At 41.8% G+C, this 22,337-nt stretch overlaps 2 protein-coding genes and 1 long non-coding RNA gene across 8 annotated transcripts in view; 1 reads left to right on the forward strand and 2 right to left on the reverse strand.

Annotated features, from left to right (window-relative positions):
- Positions 1 to 22,337, forward strand: part of Dora (zinc finger SWIM domain-containing dorado) — a 493,890-nt gene that overhangs the window by 67,570 nt on the left and 403,983 nt on the right. The gene's annotated exons all lie outside the window — the stretch shown is intronic.
- The window catches only part of LOC143360136 (uncharacterized), a 178,039-nt gene that overhangs the window by 13,620 nt on the left and 142,082 nt on the right, over positions 1 to 22,337 (reverse strand). The gene's annotated exons all lie outside the window — the stretch shown is intronic.
- Jupiter (microtubule-associated protein Jupiter) overlaps positions 1 to 22,337 on the reverse strand; it is a 138,718-nt gene that overhangs the window by 11,314 nt on the left and 105,067 nt on the right. For all 4 annotated transcript variants that reach the window (XM_076798698.1, XM_076798699.1, XM_076798697.1 and 1 more), the window contains exon 2: positions 1,788 to 2,197. In XM_076798698.1, the coding sequence (XP_076654813.1) occupies positions 1,788 to 2,197 (410 nt within the window). The remainder of the gene's footprint in view (positions 1 to 1,787; positions 2,198 to 22,337) is intronic.

Consider the following 22,337-nt stretch of genomic DNA (forward strand, 5'->3'; position numbering starts at 1 on the left):
ACCTCTTAAGTACCGTACGCCACTATAGTGGTTTCCCTGGAAAGCATCGACTTGAACGGTACACCACTATAGTGGTTTCCGTGGAAAGCACCAATTTGAACGGTACGAACCAGTATAGTGGCTTTTGTGCCATGCGAGGCCATGCGCGCCGTCCCTGGGAGACAGAGTTGCGGACGAGCACGCCGCACAGTGGGCAATTTGGACCAAATCGGATTCAAAATCAAGGAACTTTCGATAGGAATGAGGTAGAGCGATGAAATTTTTTTTAAATTAAAGCTGAAACTTTGTAGAATATGGGGAAAATAGGGAGATTATTACCATCCAATCATTTCAACGAAAAAATGACTTCATTAGTTTTTGTCACAAAAATCTATTTTTTGCAACATCTTGAGGTCGTAGACAAATTTTGAGACCAGAATTGAAATCAGCGTGAAAAAATCTATGGGAAATGATGTATAGCATGTTAAAAAAAAATTTTTTCCGCGCGTGGTATTGGAAAAACTAAAATTTTCTTGAATTTATGCGCGTTTAACGAATTTTCTCGAGGTTAAAAAACGTTCGTACCACAATCTCTCTATTTTTCCCATATTCTACAAAGTTGCAGCTTTCATTTAAAAAAAATTTCATCGCTCTACCTCATTCCTATCGAAAGTTCCTTGATTTTGAATCCGATTTTGTCCAAATTGCCCACTGTGCGCCGTAGTGGGAGACACTGTTGTGGACGAGCGCTCCGGTGCACTACGATTTATGTTACGGTTTCAGTGATTAGAACTTTTTTGTAATTCGTAGCTTCATAAAAAAAGGAAAAAATTTATATCTATTGTACGCCTATACGTTCTTCAATAGCTGTACATTAACAACGCGAAAATAGAATTTTATTTCGGTTTAAAAGAATTTAATAACATACATATTTATCAGACTCTGTTCAGAATCTTCATCACGGGTATGACTCGATATTGTAGGGCGAGGGGTTAAGAGGTTAAATTGCAATTTTAGTGGAAACTAAAATATATTCGTAATCTTCAAGATGTTTGAAATATTCCGTATTATAACAGCCTCACATATTCTGTGTTTGACGAGTATACAGTGGTTTCTCGATATATGTCAACAACACGGGTTTTACCAGCGACATATATCGTCAAGAAGACTCTTTGATCCACGTTGAAAGTAGTACCCAATTATGATTACACTGCTCGGCGTCCGGGGTCTCTCCAGCTTCGTGGTCCATCACGGGGTGTACCCCGCGGTAGTGGGGATAGTTCTGCGACGTTTATCAGCCAGGTATTTGCGACATATATCGAGAAAAGAGTGTACTGGTCATCGCTTAATTTTTGCGACGCAATTTAGGTACGCATTTATCAAAGAGGTCGCAACAGCTAACTGGTCAATGGTCTATTTTTCTGATGCTCTAACTAACCTGCTGCTTTTAATTAGCAATGAAAAATGCTGGATTGGAGCCCTGACCCATCTAAATCTGTCCAAAACCTACAAATTCAGTTAATTCTGGTACTGACTTACAGACTTAAGTTACTGAGTGAGTTACCGACTCAGCCTCGGCGAGTTAAGACCTAGCGGTGGTGGCACGTGTAGACAAAGGTTCTTCAGAATAGCGATCCTGACAGCAGATTTGAAGCTCGTTGAGGAGGGGATTCGCTGATGTAAGAGCAATTGCCGGAGAGAGACAATGGACAGAAAGAAGAAATAAAAAAAGAAGAAGAAGAAGAAGTAACCGCGTGGTAGGAGCGGGTTGTGAGAGAGTTAATAGGCGTGAGAGAGATCGGCCTTACCTGTGATATCGTTGGTCAGGTTGTTGCCATTGTTGGCAGCGTATCCGTTGAGGACGCCCGCGATCGAGTCCGAGCTGCCGGTGCTCTTCGCGGGCGACGTCGCGACACCCGACGACGCCGACGAGGACGACGAATCCCCGCTGAGAGAGATATTGCTGCGCATGTGATTTTTCGCGTTTGGGGTGGTGGATGGGGCATCGGGAGGGCCAAACAGGCGTTTGTATGAATCATTACCGGGCTTGTTGCGCGGCGTATCGTTGTTGCTGTTCTTGTTGGTGTTGTTCGGACCGTCGCCGAACAACGCGCTGCCGAGCTGCGACTGGTTGTGGTTCTTCACGCGCCGGGGGCTTGTCTCTTCCGGTGCGGCCCCGAATATGTCGCTGCTCCCGCCACCAGGGGGTTTCAACACCCTGAAACAATCCGAAAACCAATACTACCGTTAGATCAACCGTTCTTTCTTCGTCTACACACTCCATCGAATACTAGCACGTATTCCTACCGCGACCGGTCAAATGACCGGTCTTTAGCGCAACTTATATTTTTTAATATAGAATGAAGATAACAGCCAATTTGACTGTATACAAATATAGTTTCTTTTATTTAGGAGTATATAATGTACATTTTATTCGTTTTCACTTCATAATATTTCGTTTACTATACCCTGTTGGGCCTGATGTTCCCCTAAAAATATTATGAATAGGTGCTCTTCCAGGATTAGACCCTTCTTTCACTTCTTGCAAAACAGTTCCGTCTACAGCAGTTTCGATTACCTCTTTCTCATTCTCATTATCGGAACTAACTAAAAATCTCCTTCTCCTTCGTCCTCTACGTACGTTCGAAACATTCTCTTCGTCCTCATCGGTGTGCGAGTCGGTCTCAAATAGATCATAATTTTCCGCATTGTCATTTTCAATGTCAAAAATTTCCTGATCATTTTGGGAACACTCTTCATCAATATTATTTATTTTCTCTGATAATAAATTTACACTCTTCGAGCGTCTTGACATTTTGGGAATGAATATTCAAGGGATAAAATAAAAACTAAAATCTAAAAATGTAAATCAAGATGGATAAAAAAATGAACAAAAGACAAAAACTTACTACGAAGTATTGTTGGTTTGTTCACTTTTTTGAAAATTACACTTGTAACACGTAATACAATATAAAATAAAAGTAGAATAATAATAGAATAAAAATACAAAATAGTAAAAGACTGCCGAATATGCTCCTTGTAACTTTCACGTTTTGATGCTCTCTGTTCAGCTCACAAGACTTTACCGATTTGAATTCGTGAGAAGACGTCTAGGTATCTCCTTCGGCTATGATTTTATTTATTTTACAATCATAGTAGATAAGACGGTGTAAGAAAATCCGAGGTTCTGGACCCGCTTCGGATACCAATCAGGCAAATAAACACCGCGAGGCCGATAGGCGAGCGAGAACTCTAAACACTTTGAAGTGCCGTAAAGCAGTCCCTGGAAGGCACTTTTCGGCTAAAATCATGCCACAACTGCATTACCTTTCGTTTGTAACGACTTTATAGTTTCGAAATTGAGTCTTCGAAAGAATACTATTACAAAAAGATATAAATCGTTCTGCCGGTCAAATGACCGGTCGTGGTAGGTAAGACAGACTACAAATTTTTCTCAGAAAATAAACAATAAAAAAAGAAGTGAATATTGAAAAATGTATTATACGCATATTTTAGGAAAAGTCGTGAAGTTTAAAGGCGATAATCGAAATTTTAAAAACGGTCATTTGACCGGTCGCGGTAGGAATAGTGCTAGAGCACTTATTGTTAGCTTATTGTTGTTGTACAGGGTGTCTCTTTCTAAAAACTTTCTACCTGAAAACCGGAGTGAAATAAATATTCGTTATAATACGTATAATAGCTCAAAAATAATATAATAGTATATTTAACACTAGAACTACCGGACCAGTCAAAATTACTGGTTCCTAATTTGTTCTTTTACAATTACTGAAATTGTAAAAATGTTTTCATCGGATATTTTTTAATGAACCTCTTCATGGAAGCACATGTTACAATAATAGTATGAAGTTTGAATGGGCACAGTCCTGTCACTGTTACAAAGCAATATACGTAAGTCGCATTTATTGCTCGCTAGTTCTAGTGTTAAATTCTCGAAATGCTTTTACCGTCTTAAATTAGGCCCGCCCATTTTTACCATAAATGCATAAAATCCGCAGTCTATTCACGACATAGAGACGGACAGTGACATTTTCGTTTCCAGCGTGCACTGTGTATTTCAAATGCAACGTTCCGCGCGAACCTCAGATTTCCTCTAAATGTCACTCGCTGGAACCGCGCAGCTGACTTATAGCGGGAATTCACTCGTCAACACGATCTGTTCCGATAACAGAGGTCGACGTCCGAATAGAAGTTTGTTGATTTCGGAACACAAAGGTTGTGCCAGTCTAGGTAGAGGAGGTTCGGAGGAGGGAGGATCGAGGGAGTAGCCAAGTAAAATTGAACGGACACGAAGAGGAAACGATTGAGAGCCCCTGTGCGGTCCCCCAACCGCGGCGGAAGGACTCGATCCAATTTGCTCGATAAATCTGCGCTGATTTCGACGTAACGAGGCTCTCCCCACGTCTCTCCTTCTTTCTCACTCTTCCCTCTCCCTCTCTCTCTCTATCTCTCTCTTTCTCTTTCTCTGGCCGTTTGGGCTCGACACGCGGCACGCGGCGCACGGCACGCGCTTTGTCGCGTGCCGGGAGACAAAAGGGGGAGAGAGCCGGTGCACAGGGGACGAGTCGCCGGCAATTAAAACAGAGACCGGGGTGCCTCCTTCCAACTCTTCGACTGAAAAGTCCCAGCGAACGCGCAACGGGGAGAGGACTAGGTAGCGGCCCCGTGGTTTTTAAAAGCGGCTTCGTTAGCAGCACGGCACAATTAGGGCGGACGCGTCTCGCCGATGATTTTTCAGCGTTCGTTTCGAGGGATACAGCTCTCCTCCTTTCTTCTCTTCCTAGGATTTGGCAACGTGACTCACGGACAGCTCTTGGGGCGACGAGAGTGACTCGTGACGAGACAATGACGAGGAAGAACGACTCGAGCAGGGGGTTGGTTTTCGGTCTTCGCTCAATTCGAAACGGACTAACATTCGATGACGTCTATGTTGGAACAGGTCTGATCGCGACGTCTCTTAAATGTTATTATAAGTCGTACGTAATCACGTGACTATTGTAACGCGTGATTCGTACAGTGTACGGAAACGTACGTTTCTTCTCTATTCGACAGTCGAGGTGGATACACGTGTTTATCCTGCGCAATTCTAGATCTTTAATAAAAGTTATGTTCCACATACTCCGCGTTGCTCCGCTACAATTTCCAACTACAACTTCCATCTGTCTAGGTGTATACAGAAATGAAAGAAAATGGACATACAGTGAATTCTCGATATATAGGATGTCAAGCGAGTATTTTCAAATCGTTGGATTGAAAAGGAGGTCCCACTCATTTTCCAGCACGATCACCCGATTTTACTGAAGCTCCGACTACAGTGGCTGATACGAAACAAAGAATTGTTGCCGATCGTTGCAAAATATCAACCGATACGTTAAAAACTGTAGGACAATCTTTGCTCCATCGACTTCAAAAATGCCGTGATACAAATGGTCGTTATGTTGAACCTTTTCTGTAAGGAATAAAAGCGAACGTCTTAGTGCGACAGTAATGGTGTCTTGGAATTATTCCAATCGAAATATCTCCTAAACTACTAATTTTTCAATATAGACAGGTTAACCCTTACCACTCGAATGGCGACTGTAAGGCGCCACTAAAAATTCCTGTATCATTATTCAAAATATTTTTTACATTATTAAATTTGTTTGTATTTAATAAATTACTAAACATTTCAGTACTGTACGAGTAAATTGCACTATTTTTAAAAGGGAAATATACAGGGTGGCCCACATAACTCTGAACAGCTCAATATCTCGAAAAAACTATGCCATCGATTTTAAAGTTCTTAGTCTTAAATTGCATGGAACTGAAGGGCCTTTCTGACTACATAAACGTGAAGTGGCCTCCCTTCCCCTTTAACGGGGGAGGGGAGGTACCTTTGTCATTTTAAATGGAACCCCCTATAAAATGTTACATATTTAGATTCTACCTAATTTTGTCTCCTCTAATTTTGTCTGAAACATTTTTTTGTCAGATACTTCCATGATGAGATATAACAGTTTGAAGTTTCGAGTTGTGGGTACTTGAAGCCCTCGGAAATAGCGTTATGGAATTATACGCGCTTGAGTCCTTTGTTTATTCATGAAGAAACACAAACAATAATATTTACAATTCTTGAGTTTGACTCACTTATCTATGAAAACGTTTTCAGTTTAGAGCTGTTATTCAAGCAGTAACATTGTGATTATGGCTACTTTTGACACAGAAGTGAATATGTTATTAACGTTAGGTGAATGCCAAAAAAATTATTGGCGTGCAGCAGTGATGTTTTTTGAACGTTATGGGATCAAAAAATATCATGCAACATTTCATAATTTAGAAAAGCGGCTTCGCGAGCACGGTGAATTGTGTAAAAAAACTCGCAATAAACCTAAAGCTGTCACTAATGAAAATAATAGTGCCAGTATTCTTGCTGCAATTACATTAAATCCTCATATTAGTCAACGTACACTTGCACAAACATCACATATTAGTCGTTCATCAATTCAACGAATTTTGAAACGGCAAAAGTATCATCCATGTCACATGGTTTTATCACAAGAGCTTTCGATAGCAGATTACGATCACCGCGTAAGATTTTGTGAGTGGCTGCAGGGTGTTGTGGAAAATGACTTTTTGTGCAAAATACTTTTTTCCGATGAGGCCACTTTTATGAATTCAGGGCATGTAAATAGACATAATCTGCATTATTGGGCCGTGGAAAACCCAAATTGGATGCGATGTGTTCCCTTTCAACATCGATGGTCTTTAAATGTTTGGTGTGGCCTAATAGAAGATTTTGTGATTGGACCTTATTTTTTTCAAGAAACTGTAACATCTGCAAGTTATTGTGATTTCTTAAAAAATCATTTGCCTGCGCTTTTGGAAGATGTGCCACTGCACGTTAGAAGAGAAATGTGGTTCCAACAAGACGGCGCCCCTCCACATTTTGCAATCATCACCAGGCAATTTTTGAACGAAAAATTTGGGAACAAATGGATAGGTCGTGGGGGACCTCGTCAATGGCCTCCTCGATCCTCCGATCTAACACCATTAGATTTTTTCTTATGGGAATATGTAAAGGACAAAGTTGTGTTTGAACCACCGACGACAAAAGAGGATATGAAACAAAGAATACGTGACGCTTGCGCTTCAGTGACTCCCGAAATGTTAAAAAATGTTAGAACAACTTTGATGTTTCGAGTAAATAAATGTTTACAAGCCCGTGGTGGACATTTTGAACATTTAATTTAAAGTACATTTTATTTCTTCACGAATAAGCAAAGGACTCAAGCGCGTATAATTCCATAACGCTATTTCCGAGCGCTTCAAGTACCTACAACTCGAAACTTCAAACTGTTATATCTCATCATGGAAGTATCTGACAAAAAAATGTTTCAGACAAAATTGACTTGTTTTTTCCGGTAGAATTTAAATATGTAACATTTTATAGGGGGTTCCATTTAAAATTACAAAGGTACCTTCCCTCCCCCGTTAAAGGGGAAGGGAGGCCACTTCATGTTTATGTAGTCAGAAAGGCCCTTCAGTCCCATGCAATTTAAGACTAAGAACTTTAAAATCGATGGCATAGTTTTCGAGATATTGAGCTGTTCAGAGTTATGTGGGCCACCCTGTATATAGAAGGGAAATATTCTAGGTCGGAAGAAATGTTTCGTTTCCAAGTTAAAATGGCGTCGAGTGCAAAGGGTTAACACTTTCTTATAAAGAATGACCAACTGCATGGATTGATGCATTAAAAAGTATATAATTCCATTAAAAAAAACGAAGTTATGCCCCACACGTCACTATTCAACTCTTATCTGGAACATTTTTCGGTAGAACGAACAGCAGCGAAGAAATCAAGATGGCACCCTGTATGTCAACAACACGAGCCGTGTTGTGTTTACACTTCCGAGCGTTCAAGGCCTCTCGAGCTTCGTGGCACGGGGTACACCGCGCGGTAGTGGGGATAATTCCGCGACGTTTATCGTCCAGGCCTCGGCGACATATATACAGAAATCACTATATTTAGCATTCCTCGCCCGAGGTAAGGGTAATTCCCACTTTAACGGGTCTTCGGCTTTTCCCATCGCTACGGACGTAACCCGAGATCGAATGCTCGAATGCTCAACGGCTCTGCGACGCATGGGAGTCCCGTGCTCGCGGAAACAGATTACCCAATTACGATTAATTAACATTCTCGTTGTGCGTGCGCTCGCATCCGAGGCGAGCCAGGAGTCGTTGGCTCGCGATCGATCCGGTAATCGTTCCACTCTAATTAACGACGCAACACCGCGCGCGCCGTCTCTGGGTTCTCCCGGGGGGGAAGTAACCAGAAGGGGGTGGGTATGGTTCTAGGTGTATCATAGCGCGGCATTTCATCGGCCGGCCGATAAATCAACGCTTCCTTGTTACGGTGTCTCGGATAATTGAACGTCCGACGCGGTTTGATGGAAACGCGGCCGTAGAACGTCGAGGAGGAAGCGCCGACGATCACGAGAGAGATGCGTGCTCTCGATCCATGCTCCGTTTAACATTCGAAAAAAAAAAACACCTCGCCTCGCCTCGCCTCGTCGCAGGAATTCGTTCATTAACCGAGGATAACAAGTCTAATTGCGAGCATCGACGGAAGCACCGAGAAGCCTCTTCTTCCCCCGTTCCCTCTCGCGGAACAAAGAGCTTTCGATGGAAATGCGCGTGATCCGAAAGACGGAATTCTGTTTTAGATTCTTCACGCGTTTAGAAGGATACAAGGTGGTTCGATTTCTCCACGGATGCGTTGCAATTGAATGTCTCGGGAGTTTTTCCAGAGATCCTCTTTGAGAAGAGCTTCCTCGCCGGACAGTAAACTCGAGGATGCGTTGCTGGCGATGAACGATGGTCCGCGGCACGGAGGAGATAATCCACGAGAGAGGAGCAACGACAATCGGTCGTGGGACGCAGACCTGGAGGGGACAGGATATGGGTGTGTCTGGCAAATATGCTGGATGACGTACGCCGACACCTCTGCGTGCTCTTTGGCAGCGGCGCCGACACGCTGTCTTAACGAGATCGTCAACCTGTTTTACGAGGGACGCGTCTTCGATTGCCTCGACCCTCGGTCTTTGAACCTGCCAGCGATGCCCGAGAGTCCCATCGAACCGATAGAACTTCGAACCGAAGAGATTTCTCAAAATGGCTTAGCTTTTGGCATGACGGGGGAACCTTGTGTAAAATGAAATTTTTCAGCATTTCTTTTTTTTTTTTTAATCGGTAGGAAATTTCCTCAGGAATACGATAAAAAAGGTTAGAAAGTGATCGGTAGACTGCGGATCTTTATGCAAAATAAAAAATATTTGCATTGATTGCAAGTCACAGGAGCGAAATAAAAATTCCTTTCCTCTTTTAATCATTTTATTAAACTAAAACCAATACGCTGGTGCCCTTGACCAGTTAACTGCGGAGTTTAATTTGAAGAATTCCTCACCGGATTATAAATTATATAATGCCGCTATTATAAATTTTACGAAAAAAGTGAAGCAAAATGAGAAATTACATTTTTATTCGATAAGAACTCAACAATTCATTAACGTTAACCGCACCGCAATAGAGTTTTGGATTGACGTGTATACACGTCGAACGCAGTTAATTTTTGTCATAAATGCATAAAATTCACAGTCTAGTGATCAGAGATGTTCTTGTATGTTATTTTCAAAATAAAGCGAACGGTTGTATTGGGCGCAGCGGCTCAGGTAGTTGAGCTCTTGTCGGAAAGGCTCGTGCTTCTCGAAAAGAAAAAAAAAACCGCTAAAGTACGACTTTTTGAGGAAGAGCAAGATCTGTTCCTTGCCCCTGCAATCGTAGATTAGCAAAAAACCGCGGTAAGCTAAAATGAATTAAGATTTTTTCATGATCTACAAACATGTAACGTGTTTTCCACGTTACTCAAATTTTTAACGCATTTTTCTCGGAACACAAAATTTCGCACGCCGTGCAAAGTAGCTCAAAAACTGATTGCTCGATCTTTATGAAACTTGGTGTATATATTCTATAAATAATTGGCCACAACAGGGCGAGCTCCGAATTTTTAATTTTTAATTTAAAACATTGTTATTAACAGAAAATCCGTTTCTTTTTCCAAAATTCGCCAGTTTTGCAATTTTGCAAATTTTAATAAAAGAAGAATGTCATGTTGTGCGTATTTGCATAAACTAACGAGTCCATTTTGATTTTTTTGTTTCAGATCATTTTCAAGCCGCCATTGCACCATTGATATTAACGATTAAAATCTATGAAAAATATTTTTGTTTACATTATAACGTTAATAAATGATACCTCAAATTTTAAAACAATCTACGCACTAGATTTTTCAATAAAAATTTTTGAAAAACAGACCATTTATACAAGGTTCTCCCTTAAGCTCGTTATTGGACCGTTCTTTAAATCAATCATTGGTGAAGTCATTTCAGAGATGTGAAGGTCACCTTTGTTTTTTTAAATAGAATACTATGTTTTGGTACCTATTTTCTGATAGCGGCTATTGAGACGAATCCAACGAGGTGCAATATTAAGGTCTTTGAAGGTCAGCAAAGGTCATTTGACGAAAAAGGCGAAATAAACTTGCTGCAATCTTCTTATCACGGATCGAGTAGTATTTCTTATCACTTCAGCACTTATCGAATCACATGCTGTAACAATTTATTGTACAAATGTATTCAATTGTACGGTAAGTAAGGTGAGAACGTTGAGGACATCTTTCAGCGTAATTGTTAAACCTGGCAGGACATAAATATAACAATGGTAAGATCAGTAGCCAAATCTGATTAGTTAAAACCTGATAAATTTTTTGCCAAATAGACTTTTCTGACCTTCAAAGACCTTAATGTTGTACCTCGTTGGATTCGTCTCAATAGCCGGTATTAGAAAAAGGGTTCCAAATCATAGCATTCTATTTTAAAAAAAGAATGGTGACATCTCTGAAACGACTCTACCAAGGAAAAAAAGATTAACGCCGTATTACAGCTCCTGTTGTCCCATTCATTTTTTTCGAAAACTTTTCTGCTGCTATCATACTTTCGCAGTTATTGCAGGTGGCAATAGTTACTGCCTCACACTACATATATTACAAAATATCTGCATAATAAGCCCTTCCAAAGCGAAAAATATTTTCATACAAGTGAACATGAAAACTTTCCTCCCGTGAAACCATGTTTCGTCTATTTTTGTCGGTAACATGGTCGCTCTACCTTACCGCGAATCTACAGAGTATCGGCTCTTAACCCTTTGCACTATTTTCATTCTAAAACTAAATTTTTCTTCCGTCTTAGAATATTTTCATTTTATTCACACGAAACTGATTCGATTTCCACATATAATATTTAAATGTTTACTAATCTATTGAATACAAATTTTGTAATGTAACAAATATTTTGTGATATTTTTTGTATTAGGACCTTGAAAATGTCTACTTTTGTGCCAAATAAAGTGTATTTGCGGGGAATTTTATTGCACTACTTTATTCAAAAGAAATCTGTAGCTGAAGCACATAGAATTCTTGTTGAGACTTATGGTGACAATGCTTTGTCGGATACGACATGCAGAGACTGGTTTCGACGCTTCAAAAATAATGATTTTGAACTTGAGGATAAAGAACGTTTTGGCGCACCGAAAAAATTTGAAGACGAAAAGTTGGAGGAATTACTCGATCAAGACCGATGTCAGACGCTAGCAGAACTTGGAAAAACATTACAAGTAGATGAGTCAACTGTTTCATAACGTTTAAAAGTTTTAGGAATGATCCAGAAGCAAGGACATTGGGTAAAAGCTTTTATTTTGTAAAAGAAACAGCGAGAACTTATTCAAGGTCCTAATAATTTCCTTGAAATATTGCCAGAACAATTTCTAGTGGTGCTACGGCGTCACCACTCGAGTGTTAGGGGTTAATTTTCGCGAAAATTCGAAGATCGAGCGAGAACAGTTTTTCGGCCGACTTCTTCGAGGAAATAGTACGAGGGCGCGCGATGTTTATCTGATCGAATCGATTTCTCCGCCGTCAAATATTTAGCCGAACGTGAAATCGAGGAAGTATTAGCCCGGCAGTGGCGCGGTAATTAAAGCCGACCGGAACAATGACCATTGTCCGAAACGCGATAAAAGATTGGCCGCCGGTGTATCGGGCACAATGCCGCTCCTTGTTATCGACGTATCCTCCTTTCTGGACCTCACACGGAGCTTCGCCAGCAGCTAGGACTCGGGTACTCGAGCGTGACTATACTTATTGCCTGGTTCTGCGCGAGTCTCGGAGCCTCCGCGCCGATGGAAAACGCTTCGTTCGCGCGGATCCGGAGGATGAAGATCGCGAGCAACTGCAATCGGGATTGTTAGAAAAATCGAAGTAAGCAAACGGTCGAGGCAGGCCATGTGTTTTTTGTCAGCGCGTTGCCCCTCCCTAAGGGAAAGTCCTTTAGCTTGGGGGTGTCATAAACAAAGAGGCATACTTGTCGAAGGCGTTCTCACAGCTGAGGATTTTTGGGACAGCAGGACATTCTTGTTCTGACTGTCGTCGTATACGGTTGTCGTGAATAAAGATTGTTAGTATTTTGCAATACGCCCACGTTTATTTAATTTAACTATATCGTGTTGTCCATCCTCTCGGTATTTCTTACAGGATCGAAGCTCTACCATAACAATTTTCCCGAAAAATTCTTCTCAGCGACCTGGTCCACTGTTTCCGTGCCAAACAGCGTCATGGATTCGACGACTCCAGAGGGTTATTTCATCCCTTAAGTAGTCACGTGACTTTTGCAGAGCCAGCAGGTCGGTAACTGCTGCATAATTTCTGTTCACAGCCTTCAGACACTGACTCAAGATTAGTGTTCCTTCTCGAGAAATTTTATAATCGATTATTTCTCATTTCTCGAGAAATTTCAGTATTTCTCGAGAAATTTAAATGTAGGAAAATTCTTATGAATCTCATTTATTTTATAACATACAAATTCTTACATTCTTATTTAAAGCTTTAGAAAAACTGACTACTGAATTGAGTAATGAGTTTCTTGTTGTTATTAAAGAAGAAATATCTAAAAGAAGAGACAAGATTGTTGTATCCCTTGTAAAATATTTGCATAATCCAGAATCTCTGCAACAAGATTCAGAAGATACATTTTTTTTATTTAACATCTAAGGCAAAACAAATTCTAAGCAGACTTTTTGGAAAATATGACAATGATTCTTATGAAAATAGTGAAAAACTTTCAGATTCTCAGAACGAGGAACTATCACTGGAAAAACAGTTAGAATTAGAAATTGCAGATAGCCTTCAAGAATTTAGTGTCAAGAGTTTAGCGGCAGAAGAAAATAAATTCCGGACTCTAACAAAGGAATTCCAAATTTTTGAGTCCACTGAAAAAAGGACACCCAATCTTCAGCAACTTTTGGATGTTCTGTACACGATAAAGCCAACATCCACACAAAATGAAAGAAATTTTTCTACGGCTACAGATTTTGTTACAAGAAAAAAAAAAGTATATTGTCTGATTCTACATTAGACGCATTATGCTTCTTAAGAAGCCATTTCAAAACAAAAGCGTAATGTTTCACTTTATAAAAGTTTGGTAAAAGTTTCCCAATATACAGTAAGGAGCAAAACTGAGTCCACACTATTCGAAGCAACATAACTTTTTCAAAATTAGATCAAATGACTTGAAAGTTATTGAGAAGTTAGAAGGATTAGTTTATTAGACGAGGTGTAAAAAATTTTCGAAAAAAATTTGAATTGGTCGGAATCGCAAAAGAAATAGTAAAAGTTGGTTTTTTCAGCTTTTTTATCTGAGCCTGTATTGAAAATTTAAAGAATGTGTTCGATTCGCTCGAATAAATTATATCCATGCTGAAAATTTCACCGACATTGGTTAATTCGTTTACGAGTTATAAACGATTAAAAGTGGGAAAATTGCCATTTTTCACGATTTTCGACTTAAAATCGCACTTTTAGTCTTCACCTATTTTTGTCGGTAACCTGGTCACTCTACCTTATCGCGAATCAACGGAGTCTTGGCTAACACGTTAACTGTCCAGCCTGTTTTAAGTGACTGTTAAGTGACTCGGCCGTGTTAAGGAATGACTTTTAAAAAATCCACACCTCTGTTTACGTTGTTTCAATAAATTACTTTGACTTTTTTATATTACACTCTTTTTCTTAAAATATTGTGACTGAGCGAAAACCGATGTCCCCTCAAGCGAAATCTTTAGTCTCGCATTCGGTATGCGAGGGCGGACACACGCGGTGGTGTAACATGAACCTAAAATCTTAGCACTTAGCGTGTTAACTCGTCTCCCTCTAATGCCGATAGCTAATTGCTTGGGCAAGGAAGACGGCAGTTCAGAGTTCACCTGGATGGCCCGTTGAATTTTCAAAGATCGATTTCATCCCCTAGATCGGAAGGTCTATCGACGCAACGGATTTACGCCGAGTTTCGAGAAAGGAGCCATAATCGAGAAAGGAGGCGTGGTCATCGGGTCCCGGGTGGATCGTTCGCGTCGATTTTTCGCGCGTCTCGATCTCGTTTCGTGGCGGAATGGAATCGAATCGAACTCTCGCAGCGAGATCGCAGAAGCATTAGGAGCTCTCGAATAATACGGGGAACTCGGTTCTCGATATCGGCGAAGTGGGCCAGCTTGTATTGATAAGAGAGGATGTCGAGATTAATGGACGGATTCGAGAAGGAGTGCGGGCCGGGCCGGGCCGGGCCGGGCCGTGCGCGCGATGCGAATTGTGCGTGGAACCGGAGTAATGGATCGCGATACCATCGAGATCCCGGTCGCTTTTCTTCCACCGCGTAAATAAGATCGAGCGATACGGGGATCTCGCGTAGCGGGGATCGACGAGCCTGTCTGACCCGGCCGATTGTCGATTTCATAAACTTTTCCCGGGGATCCGGTTACAAGGTTCCCCGAACGAAAATAGAACGGGGGTGGGGGCAGAAAATCGAAACGGAGATCACGTCCGTTGAAACGACGCGATAAATCAGCAAGCAGGCCGGTTTATCCTGACCCAGAAATTACCGTGATTCCGATTCGGCGTTCGGCGTGTTCGGTTTCGTCGCGTGCCAGCCGGGGATCGATCTGTCGCCGCGGGATTCGGATCCATAGATCGTCCTCCTCGACGGAGACGACCCCCGGATACCGTGACAAGACGGCGTCCGACGACGGGGGACGTCGCGGACCATGGTACCGAGATCCCTTTCTTATTACCGTCGACGGATTCCGTGCCGGGTCTCGTTTTCCCATTGGGAATCGCCGATACGCCCTGGATCGAACCTTCGCCGAGCTCCCAGTCCGGTCATTATAATCTTCCTCGCGATCAGGATGCTACGACGGCAGCCGCCACCCACGCGGATTTTCGCGCGTTCCTCAATTCGCTTCATCAGGGTTTACGGCCGGCAAACTAGATGATTGCGGCGTGGCCCGCTTTCCTACATCATTCTGATTAGACCAGAAAGGGGCGGCTGATGTCATGACGACATCACCGCTCTAATTAATCCGAATTCAAAAATCTTCCAGAGAAAGAGAAAGAGAGATTAACCAGAGAAAACGTTCACAGAGCAAAGACCTTTCGCGAAGGGTTGACACTGTCCCAGGATAGCAGATCGTCTTCCCGGTAACTGTTCACGTAAATTGCGGTTTCGACGACTCGCCGAGAGAGGGAGAGAGAGAGAGAGAACTGGGAATTAATTAGCGATCCGATCCCGGGTTTGCTGTCCCGAGTTTGATTAGCCGGCGAACGGACGGGGAACGTCATCGCGCGGTTCGTTAAAGCCCCGCCGTTTCACCGCTTATCGTCTAAATACACGGAGATCCGCGGTCTAATGATCACGCTTAGGCTATTCCGCGCCGTCACGAACCGTACCGCGGGATAACTCGCTAATCTAATTGAACCGTACCCGGTGAATTCGCTCTCGTGACACGGCTACTCGAAAAGCGAAGAGCGCTCGCCCTCAAAGAGCCAGGCGGCACAAGCAATTCAGAATCGTTTCAGAGCCGATACAAAACTGAAGATGTACAATACTCCCTTTGTCCCATAGTAATAGAGCAAGGGACCCAATTACCGCGGGGGTAATAATTACGGTGCGTATATTAATTATACTTCTTCTTAACACGTTGACTGCCATGTCACCCATATGTGGGTGACGGAATTATTTGTCCTGGTTTTAAAATGAATTTTTACGTTAATATATTCATTGCACCAAATTCAATTAGGATCTGTAAAATGCAAGAAAGCTGGAGGACTACTCAATATCATACATTTAATTTCTTTCAATTTTTATTTCATTAAATAACTTGCTTTAATTTTATGGAATTTTTGAGGTTTCTAGTTTGGCAGTCAAAGTGTTAAAGCGTAATGAATATTAAAAAAGAGATATTAAATTTTTTCATTAAAATTAGTTAATATAGATGTTATATATCTCTTTTTCAATATTCGTTGTTTTAAAAATAAGTGTAATTAATATAGGGAAAGTAATTGGTACCCCGACAATAATGGGGTCCCTTAACCTAGTAGCAGTTGATGAATTTAATTTGTCCCATAATAATACAGCGACTTCTCTATATATGTCGCCAAGGCTTGGATGATAAACGTCGCGGAATTATCCCCACTACCGCGGGGTATAACCAGTGAGGGACCGAGAGACCTCGGACGCCGAAGAGTGTAAACATAACATTTATTATAAAAAAACTAGATTAAATTAAACAATAAATTAAAAATGTTACTCCTAATTTTTATTTTGAGCGTTCAGATAGCTTCTGGATTTTTCAATAATTTCGTTACTGCATTTTAAACTTGTAGGTAGGATCCCTTGGCTGCGAAGCTTTGCTTTCGCGCTATATGCGCGAGCTTAAAATGATTGGAACCATCGTTCTTCAAACTCTCTTTTTTTTCATCTTACTTTTATAATGGGTTGATATTCAACTGGAATAAAACAATTGCATTCTTTGCCATCAACGTCATCCGAAGGTCACGGCATACTAGGTCGTTGAATTCGTCGTGATACGAGCTATAATATTATTAAGTCAAAAATACAAAGTGCCATTCAAAAGAGTGAAGGCGGCATTGACAATAATAAAAAAATTCTCAAACTTGTTTTAAACTTTCGTTTAAAATATTTTTTTGTCAGATTATCGCAAGTACCTGAAAATCGTGAAAAGCGTTACGTGGGCACCCTCTATAGCAATAAAAGCGTAAATTAGTCAAATTGATTCGCTCCGACAATCTAGTGTTAAATATTCACTTGCTGCTATTATTATGAGACAAAGGGAGTATAATAAAGGGTGTCCCAAAATAACCTGACATTTTAATTTATTAATAAAACGTATTTTTTTTTTAAAGTATGAATGTTTTTACTTTAAAATAACGTACAAACATGGAAGTTATGTGTGGAACACAATATCTGATAAATGGCCGCCTCGTCCCTGTTTGCAAACGTTCACTCTTTTGACGAAATTTTCGATAACAGTTTGGCATAATTACGGACTGATTTCAGTAATGCTGCGTCCAATTGCTTCCTTGAGCTCCGGAATGGTCTGTGGATCATTGGCATACATTTTTCCTTTCAGAAAACCCCAAAGAAAAAAGTCCAATGGCGTCAAATCACACGATCTTGGTGGCCAATTCACATCGCCGCGGCGCGAGATAACACGACCATGAAACTTCGTCTGCAATAACTGCATCGTTTCGCCCGCAGTGTGGCATCTTGTTGGAAGAATATGTCTTCCAAGTGCATGCAGTTCAATCGATTCCATAAAAAGTTGGTTATCATGTCACGATAACGAACACCAGTGACGGTAACCGCATTTCCAGCAGCATTCTCAAAAAAATACTCCCCAATCACTCCAACCCAAAATCCGCACCGAACAGTGACTCGTGGTGGACGCATGGGAAGCTGTTGAATCACTTGTGGATTTTCGGTCCCCCAAATTCGTCATTCATCGCTGAAAATGATTTTGCGAGATGGTGCGTTACGACGACCAAAATCCGTGCGGACTTTTCGAACCGTCTCTGCAAAGTCTTCACCATTTTCGCAATGAATTTTCACAATTTCTATGCGTTGCTCGATCGCGTAATTCGCCACGACTAAACCTCAATACTTCCTGATGCCAGTTGTCAAAGATTAGTACTCTAGGTTCGGCACAGAAAAAGAATGGCGCGCAATTTAAAATGTCAGGTCATTTTGGGACACCCTTTAGAAAAACCGAGCCAAAGATCAATTTTCAAGTAGACTGAACAGATCCCCATTTCTATGCGTTGCTCGATCGTGTAATTCTCCACGACTAAACCTCAATACTTCCAGGTGCCAGTTGTCAAAGATTAGTACTCTATGTTCGCCCCAAAAATTGGCGCGGAATTTAAAATGTCAGGTTACTTTGGGACACCCTTTACAAGCTACAGAAATTCGTTCGATGCATCATCGATTCCATAGTCGTGGGAATGGTCCTTAGCGAGGGTCGATGTTTCTAGAACAGGTTCGAGGCAGCTCCTTTCGTTTCCCGGTTTCGCAGACAGGAGTCAAAGATCGCTTCCTGCCAGGATGAGACGTACACCCCCGCGCGTTCCAGACTCGGTTTCCAATTAGTCTTCTGCTCGTCGATTTTCCAAACGTCGTGCCGGTTCAGGAAGTTCCATTCCACCGGTCGGATCGACAGGACGCGGAACGATCTAGAGTCTCGAGAGAATAGGCTCTCTCACTCTCTTTCTCTCTCTCTCTCTCTGGATCCCTCGGGTCCCGATAGTCGGCGCCTTGCGTTGGCGTGCCCGCCGACAGATAGGAGGAAGCTCCAGGTGTATCGGGCGTGGAAGTTACGAGTGGGTTTCTGTTTCCACGCGGACGGGTATCGGGTGAAGGGAACCGGAGAATAAATTATCTCCACGGCTCTGTAATGGAGGAAAGCACCTCTCTGCGAACCGCGAACCGCGCGCCGCGGTTTCTCCGTTTTCTCTGAAACCGAACGAACTCGTACACCAACCCGTGCTTCGAGAACACGGGAAGATCGAGTTCCACGCTGATCTCCGTTCGACGCTCCAAGGAGACTGTCTACGATCTTTTTTAACCCTTCTGGGACAACTCTTTCGCGAGAAACTATCGGTAAAACCGCCGCGAATTCTGCCTAGACTCGCGCGTCGCCCGTGACGCGAGTAAGAAGAAGGCTACAAGTTGCTCGGTGTGGACGCAGCTTTAGTATCGCATCACTTCGACTTTTGTCAAAGCTTCCGAAGAGCCTCTCGAAGAGGCTTAAAATTTTCGGCTTTCTATACAGGGTGTTTGGTAAATCGTGGTACAACCGACAAGGAGATGATTCCTCGCATAAAATCTAGTCGAAAATGAGGAATATAGTTTTTCCATACGGGGCTTCGTTTTCGAGAAAATCGAGTTTGAAAATTTGCGAATTCCAATATACAGGGTGTTTGGAAAATTGTGGTACAACCGACAAGGAGATGATTCCTCGCATAAACTCTAGCCGAAAATGAGGAATAGAGTTTTTTTCATACGGGGCTTCATTTTCGAGAAAATCGGGTTTGAAAATTCGCGAATTCCAATATACAGGGTGTTTGGGAAATTGTGGTACAACCGACAAGGAGATGATTCCTCGCATACAATCTAGTTGAAAATGAGGAATATTGATTTTTCATAAGGAGCTTCATTTTCCAGAAAATCGAGTTTGAAAACTCGAGAATTCCAATATACAGGGTGTTTGGTAAATCGTGGTACAACCGGCAAGGGGATGATTCCTCGCATAAAATCTAGTCGAAAATGAGGAATATAGTTTTTTCATACGGGGCTTCATTTTCGAGAAAATTGAGTTTGAAAATTTGTGAATTCCAATATATGTACAGGGTGTTTGGGAAATTGTGTTACAACCGGCAAGGAGATGATTCCTCGCATAAAATCTAGTTGAAAATGAGGAATATTGATTTTTCATACGGAGCTTCATTTTCCAGAAAATCGAGTTTGAAAACTCGAGAATTCCAATATACAGGGTGTTTGGTAAATCGTGGTACAACCGGCAAGGGGATGATTCCTCGCATAAAATCTAGTCGAAAATGAGGAATATAGTTTTTTCATACGGGGCTTCATTTTCCGAGAAAATTGAGTTTGAAAATTTTCGAATTCCAATATATGTACAGGGTGTTTGGGAAATTGTGGTACAACCGGCAAGGGGATGATTCCTCGCATAAAATCTAGTCGAAAATGAGGAATATAGTTTTTTCATACGGGGCTCCATTTTCGAGAAAATCGAGTTTGAAAATTTGCGAATTCCAATATACAGGGTGTTTGGTAAATCGTAGTACAACCGGCAAGGGGATGATCCCTCGCATAAAATCTAGTCGAAAATGAGGAATATAGTTTTTTCATACGGGGCTTCATTTTCGAGAAAATCGAGTTTGAAAATTCGCGAATTCGGAAATTCCAATACACAGTCATTTCTCGATATATGTCGCAAATACTTGGCTGATAAAAGTCGAGGATCGAGAGGCCTCGGACGCCGAGTAGTGTAAACATAATACGGGTGGGGTACGACGTTCACGCGGATGAAAGAATAGTAGTATCTCCTGGACGATATATGTCGCTGGCAAGACCCTTCTTGTTGACAAATATCGAGAAAACACTGTACGTATACGGACTCCTTCTAGAAAGCAAGGGGATAAGTCTCGTTGAGGACAGACGGGCTCCGTCGCGAGATAATTGCCGGCTTCCTTTTGAAGCGGCGCGGTGTGTCGCGCGCAGGATCCTCCGATAATGACTTAATCGTTCCTTTCCCAGGTGAAACGTCCCTTTCGGGATCCGCGATTGTTCCGTGGCGTTGCGCAACAGTCGCGAGCAATTACTCGCGTCGCCAGACCGCGAACTGGCACGTGTGAATCGAACCTGGTAAACAAGAGACTGTCGCGCGACCGATCGCCTGTTTCGCCAAGAAAATCGCAGATTCTTGCTGCAGCTTTCCCCTAATCGGGCAACCTGCGCCTGATCATCGGCCAATTTTCCCCGGAGAACATTTACAGTGGTTTCCCGATATATGTCAACAGCACGTGTCTTGCCAGCGACGCATATCGTCCAGGAGATACTATTCCTTGATCCACTTCTGAAAGTAGTACTAGTTCTGTGACTTTTATCAGCCAGATATTTGCGACATATATCGAGAAAAGACTCTACAGTGAATTCCTGATATATGGCAGCAACACGGGTCTTCATGTAGTTTATTCTGCAGGAGTTTACTCTTTAATCCGCGCCGAGGCCTCGGTCGCCGAGAAGTGTAAATACAGTCATCCTATATTTTATTAGTCAAAGTCACGCCAGCAATGCTGTCGACGAGATCCTACTATTCTTTGTATTATGTTGCACTCCTCGGCGGCCGAGGTCTCTCAAGCTTCTTGGCCTCTAACAAGGTACAGTAAAAATTCTACTGAAGTCACTCTTTTGGTTCTTTTTCAGTGACTTCTGTAGGGAACGTCGGAGGTACTCGCCGGCGTCGCGTTTGAAATACGATGTTGTACGGAGGTGCTGACAGCGAAACTCGAGAACCGTCGCGGTCACCACATTGTCGGGTATATCGGTGTGAGACCCGAAGACCACTACTAATCCAATTACAAAACTTCTTTATTTTTCGTTATATTTTTATGAAACTTTTACCAACATATTCGTGGCATTTTTCTGATTAAAATGATACCAAATATGATATAATTCCGATGTTATTTACTTGTGTAACAAGCGATAAAAGTTTCGAACGCAGAGGAGGACAGCGTATGGGAAAGAAAGAGACGCAGAGAGTCGAAGCGTTCGGAAAAGATCAAAGACTGGCGTGAGCGCAGGCTTTTAAATGAAAAATTTAACTTTTTTATTATTAATTATTTTTTTATGAGAATTTCACCAATATATTTGTGGCATTATTCTGGTTAAAATGATACCAAACGCGATATAATTTGGATCACATTTACACTAATTTTCCGTCAATGTAATTGTTATGGAAAGTAACTTTCATCGTTCATTATACAGGTAAATATTATCGGAATTATATAATATTTGGTATCATTTTAATCAGAAAAATGCCACGAATATGTTGGTAAAAGTTTCATAAAAAAATAATGAAAAATAAAGAAGTTTTGTAATTGGATTAGTAGTGGTCTTCGGGTCTCACACCGATATACCCGACAATGTGGTGACCGCGACACGACGGTTCTTGAGTGGTATGAGGTGTTCGAGTGTCATAAGTAGGGAACGTCGGCAGTGACTTCAGTAGAATTTTTACTGTACACCCCGCAGAAGTGGGGATAATTCCGAGACATTTACCACCCAGACCTCGGCGACATATATCGCGAATTCACTGTACTATCCTTT

This window comes from Halictus rubicundus, chromosome 13 (genome assembly GCF_050948215.1).
Source record: "Halictus rubicundus isolate RS-2024b chromosome 13, iyHalRubi1_principal, whole genome shotgun sequence".
In the NCBI taxonomy this organism is placed as follows: domain Eukaryota; kingdom Metazoa; phylum Arthropoda; class Insecta; order Hymenoptera; family Halictidae; genus Halictus; species Halictus rubicundus.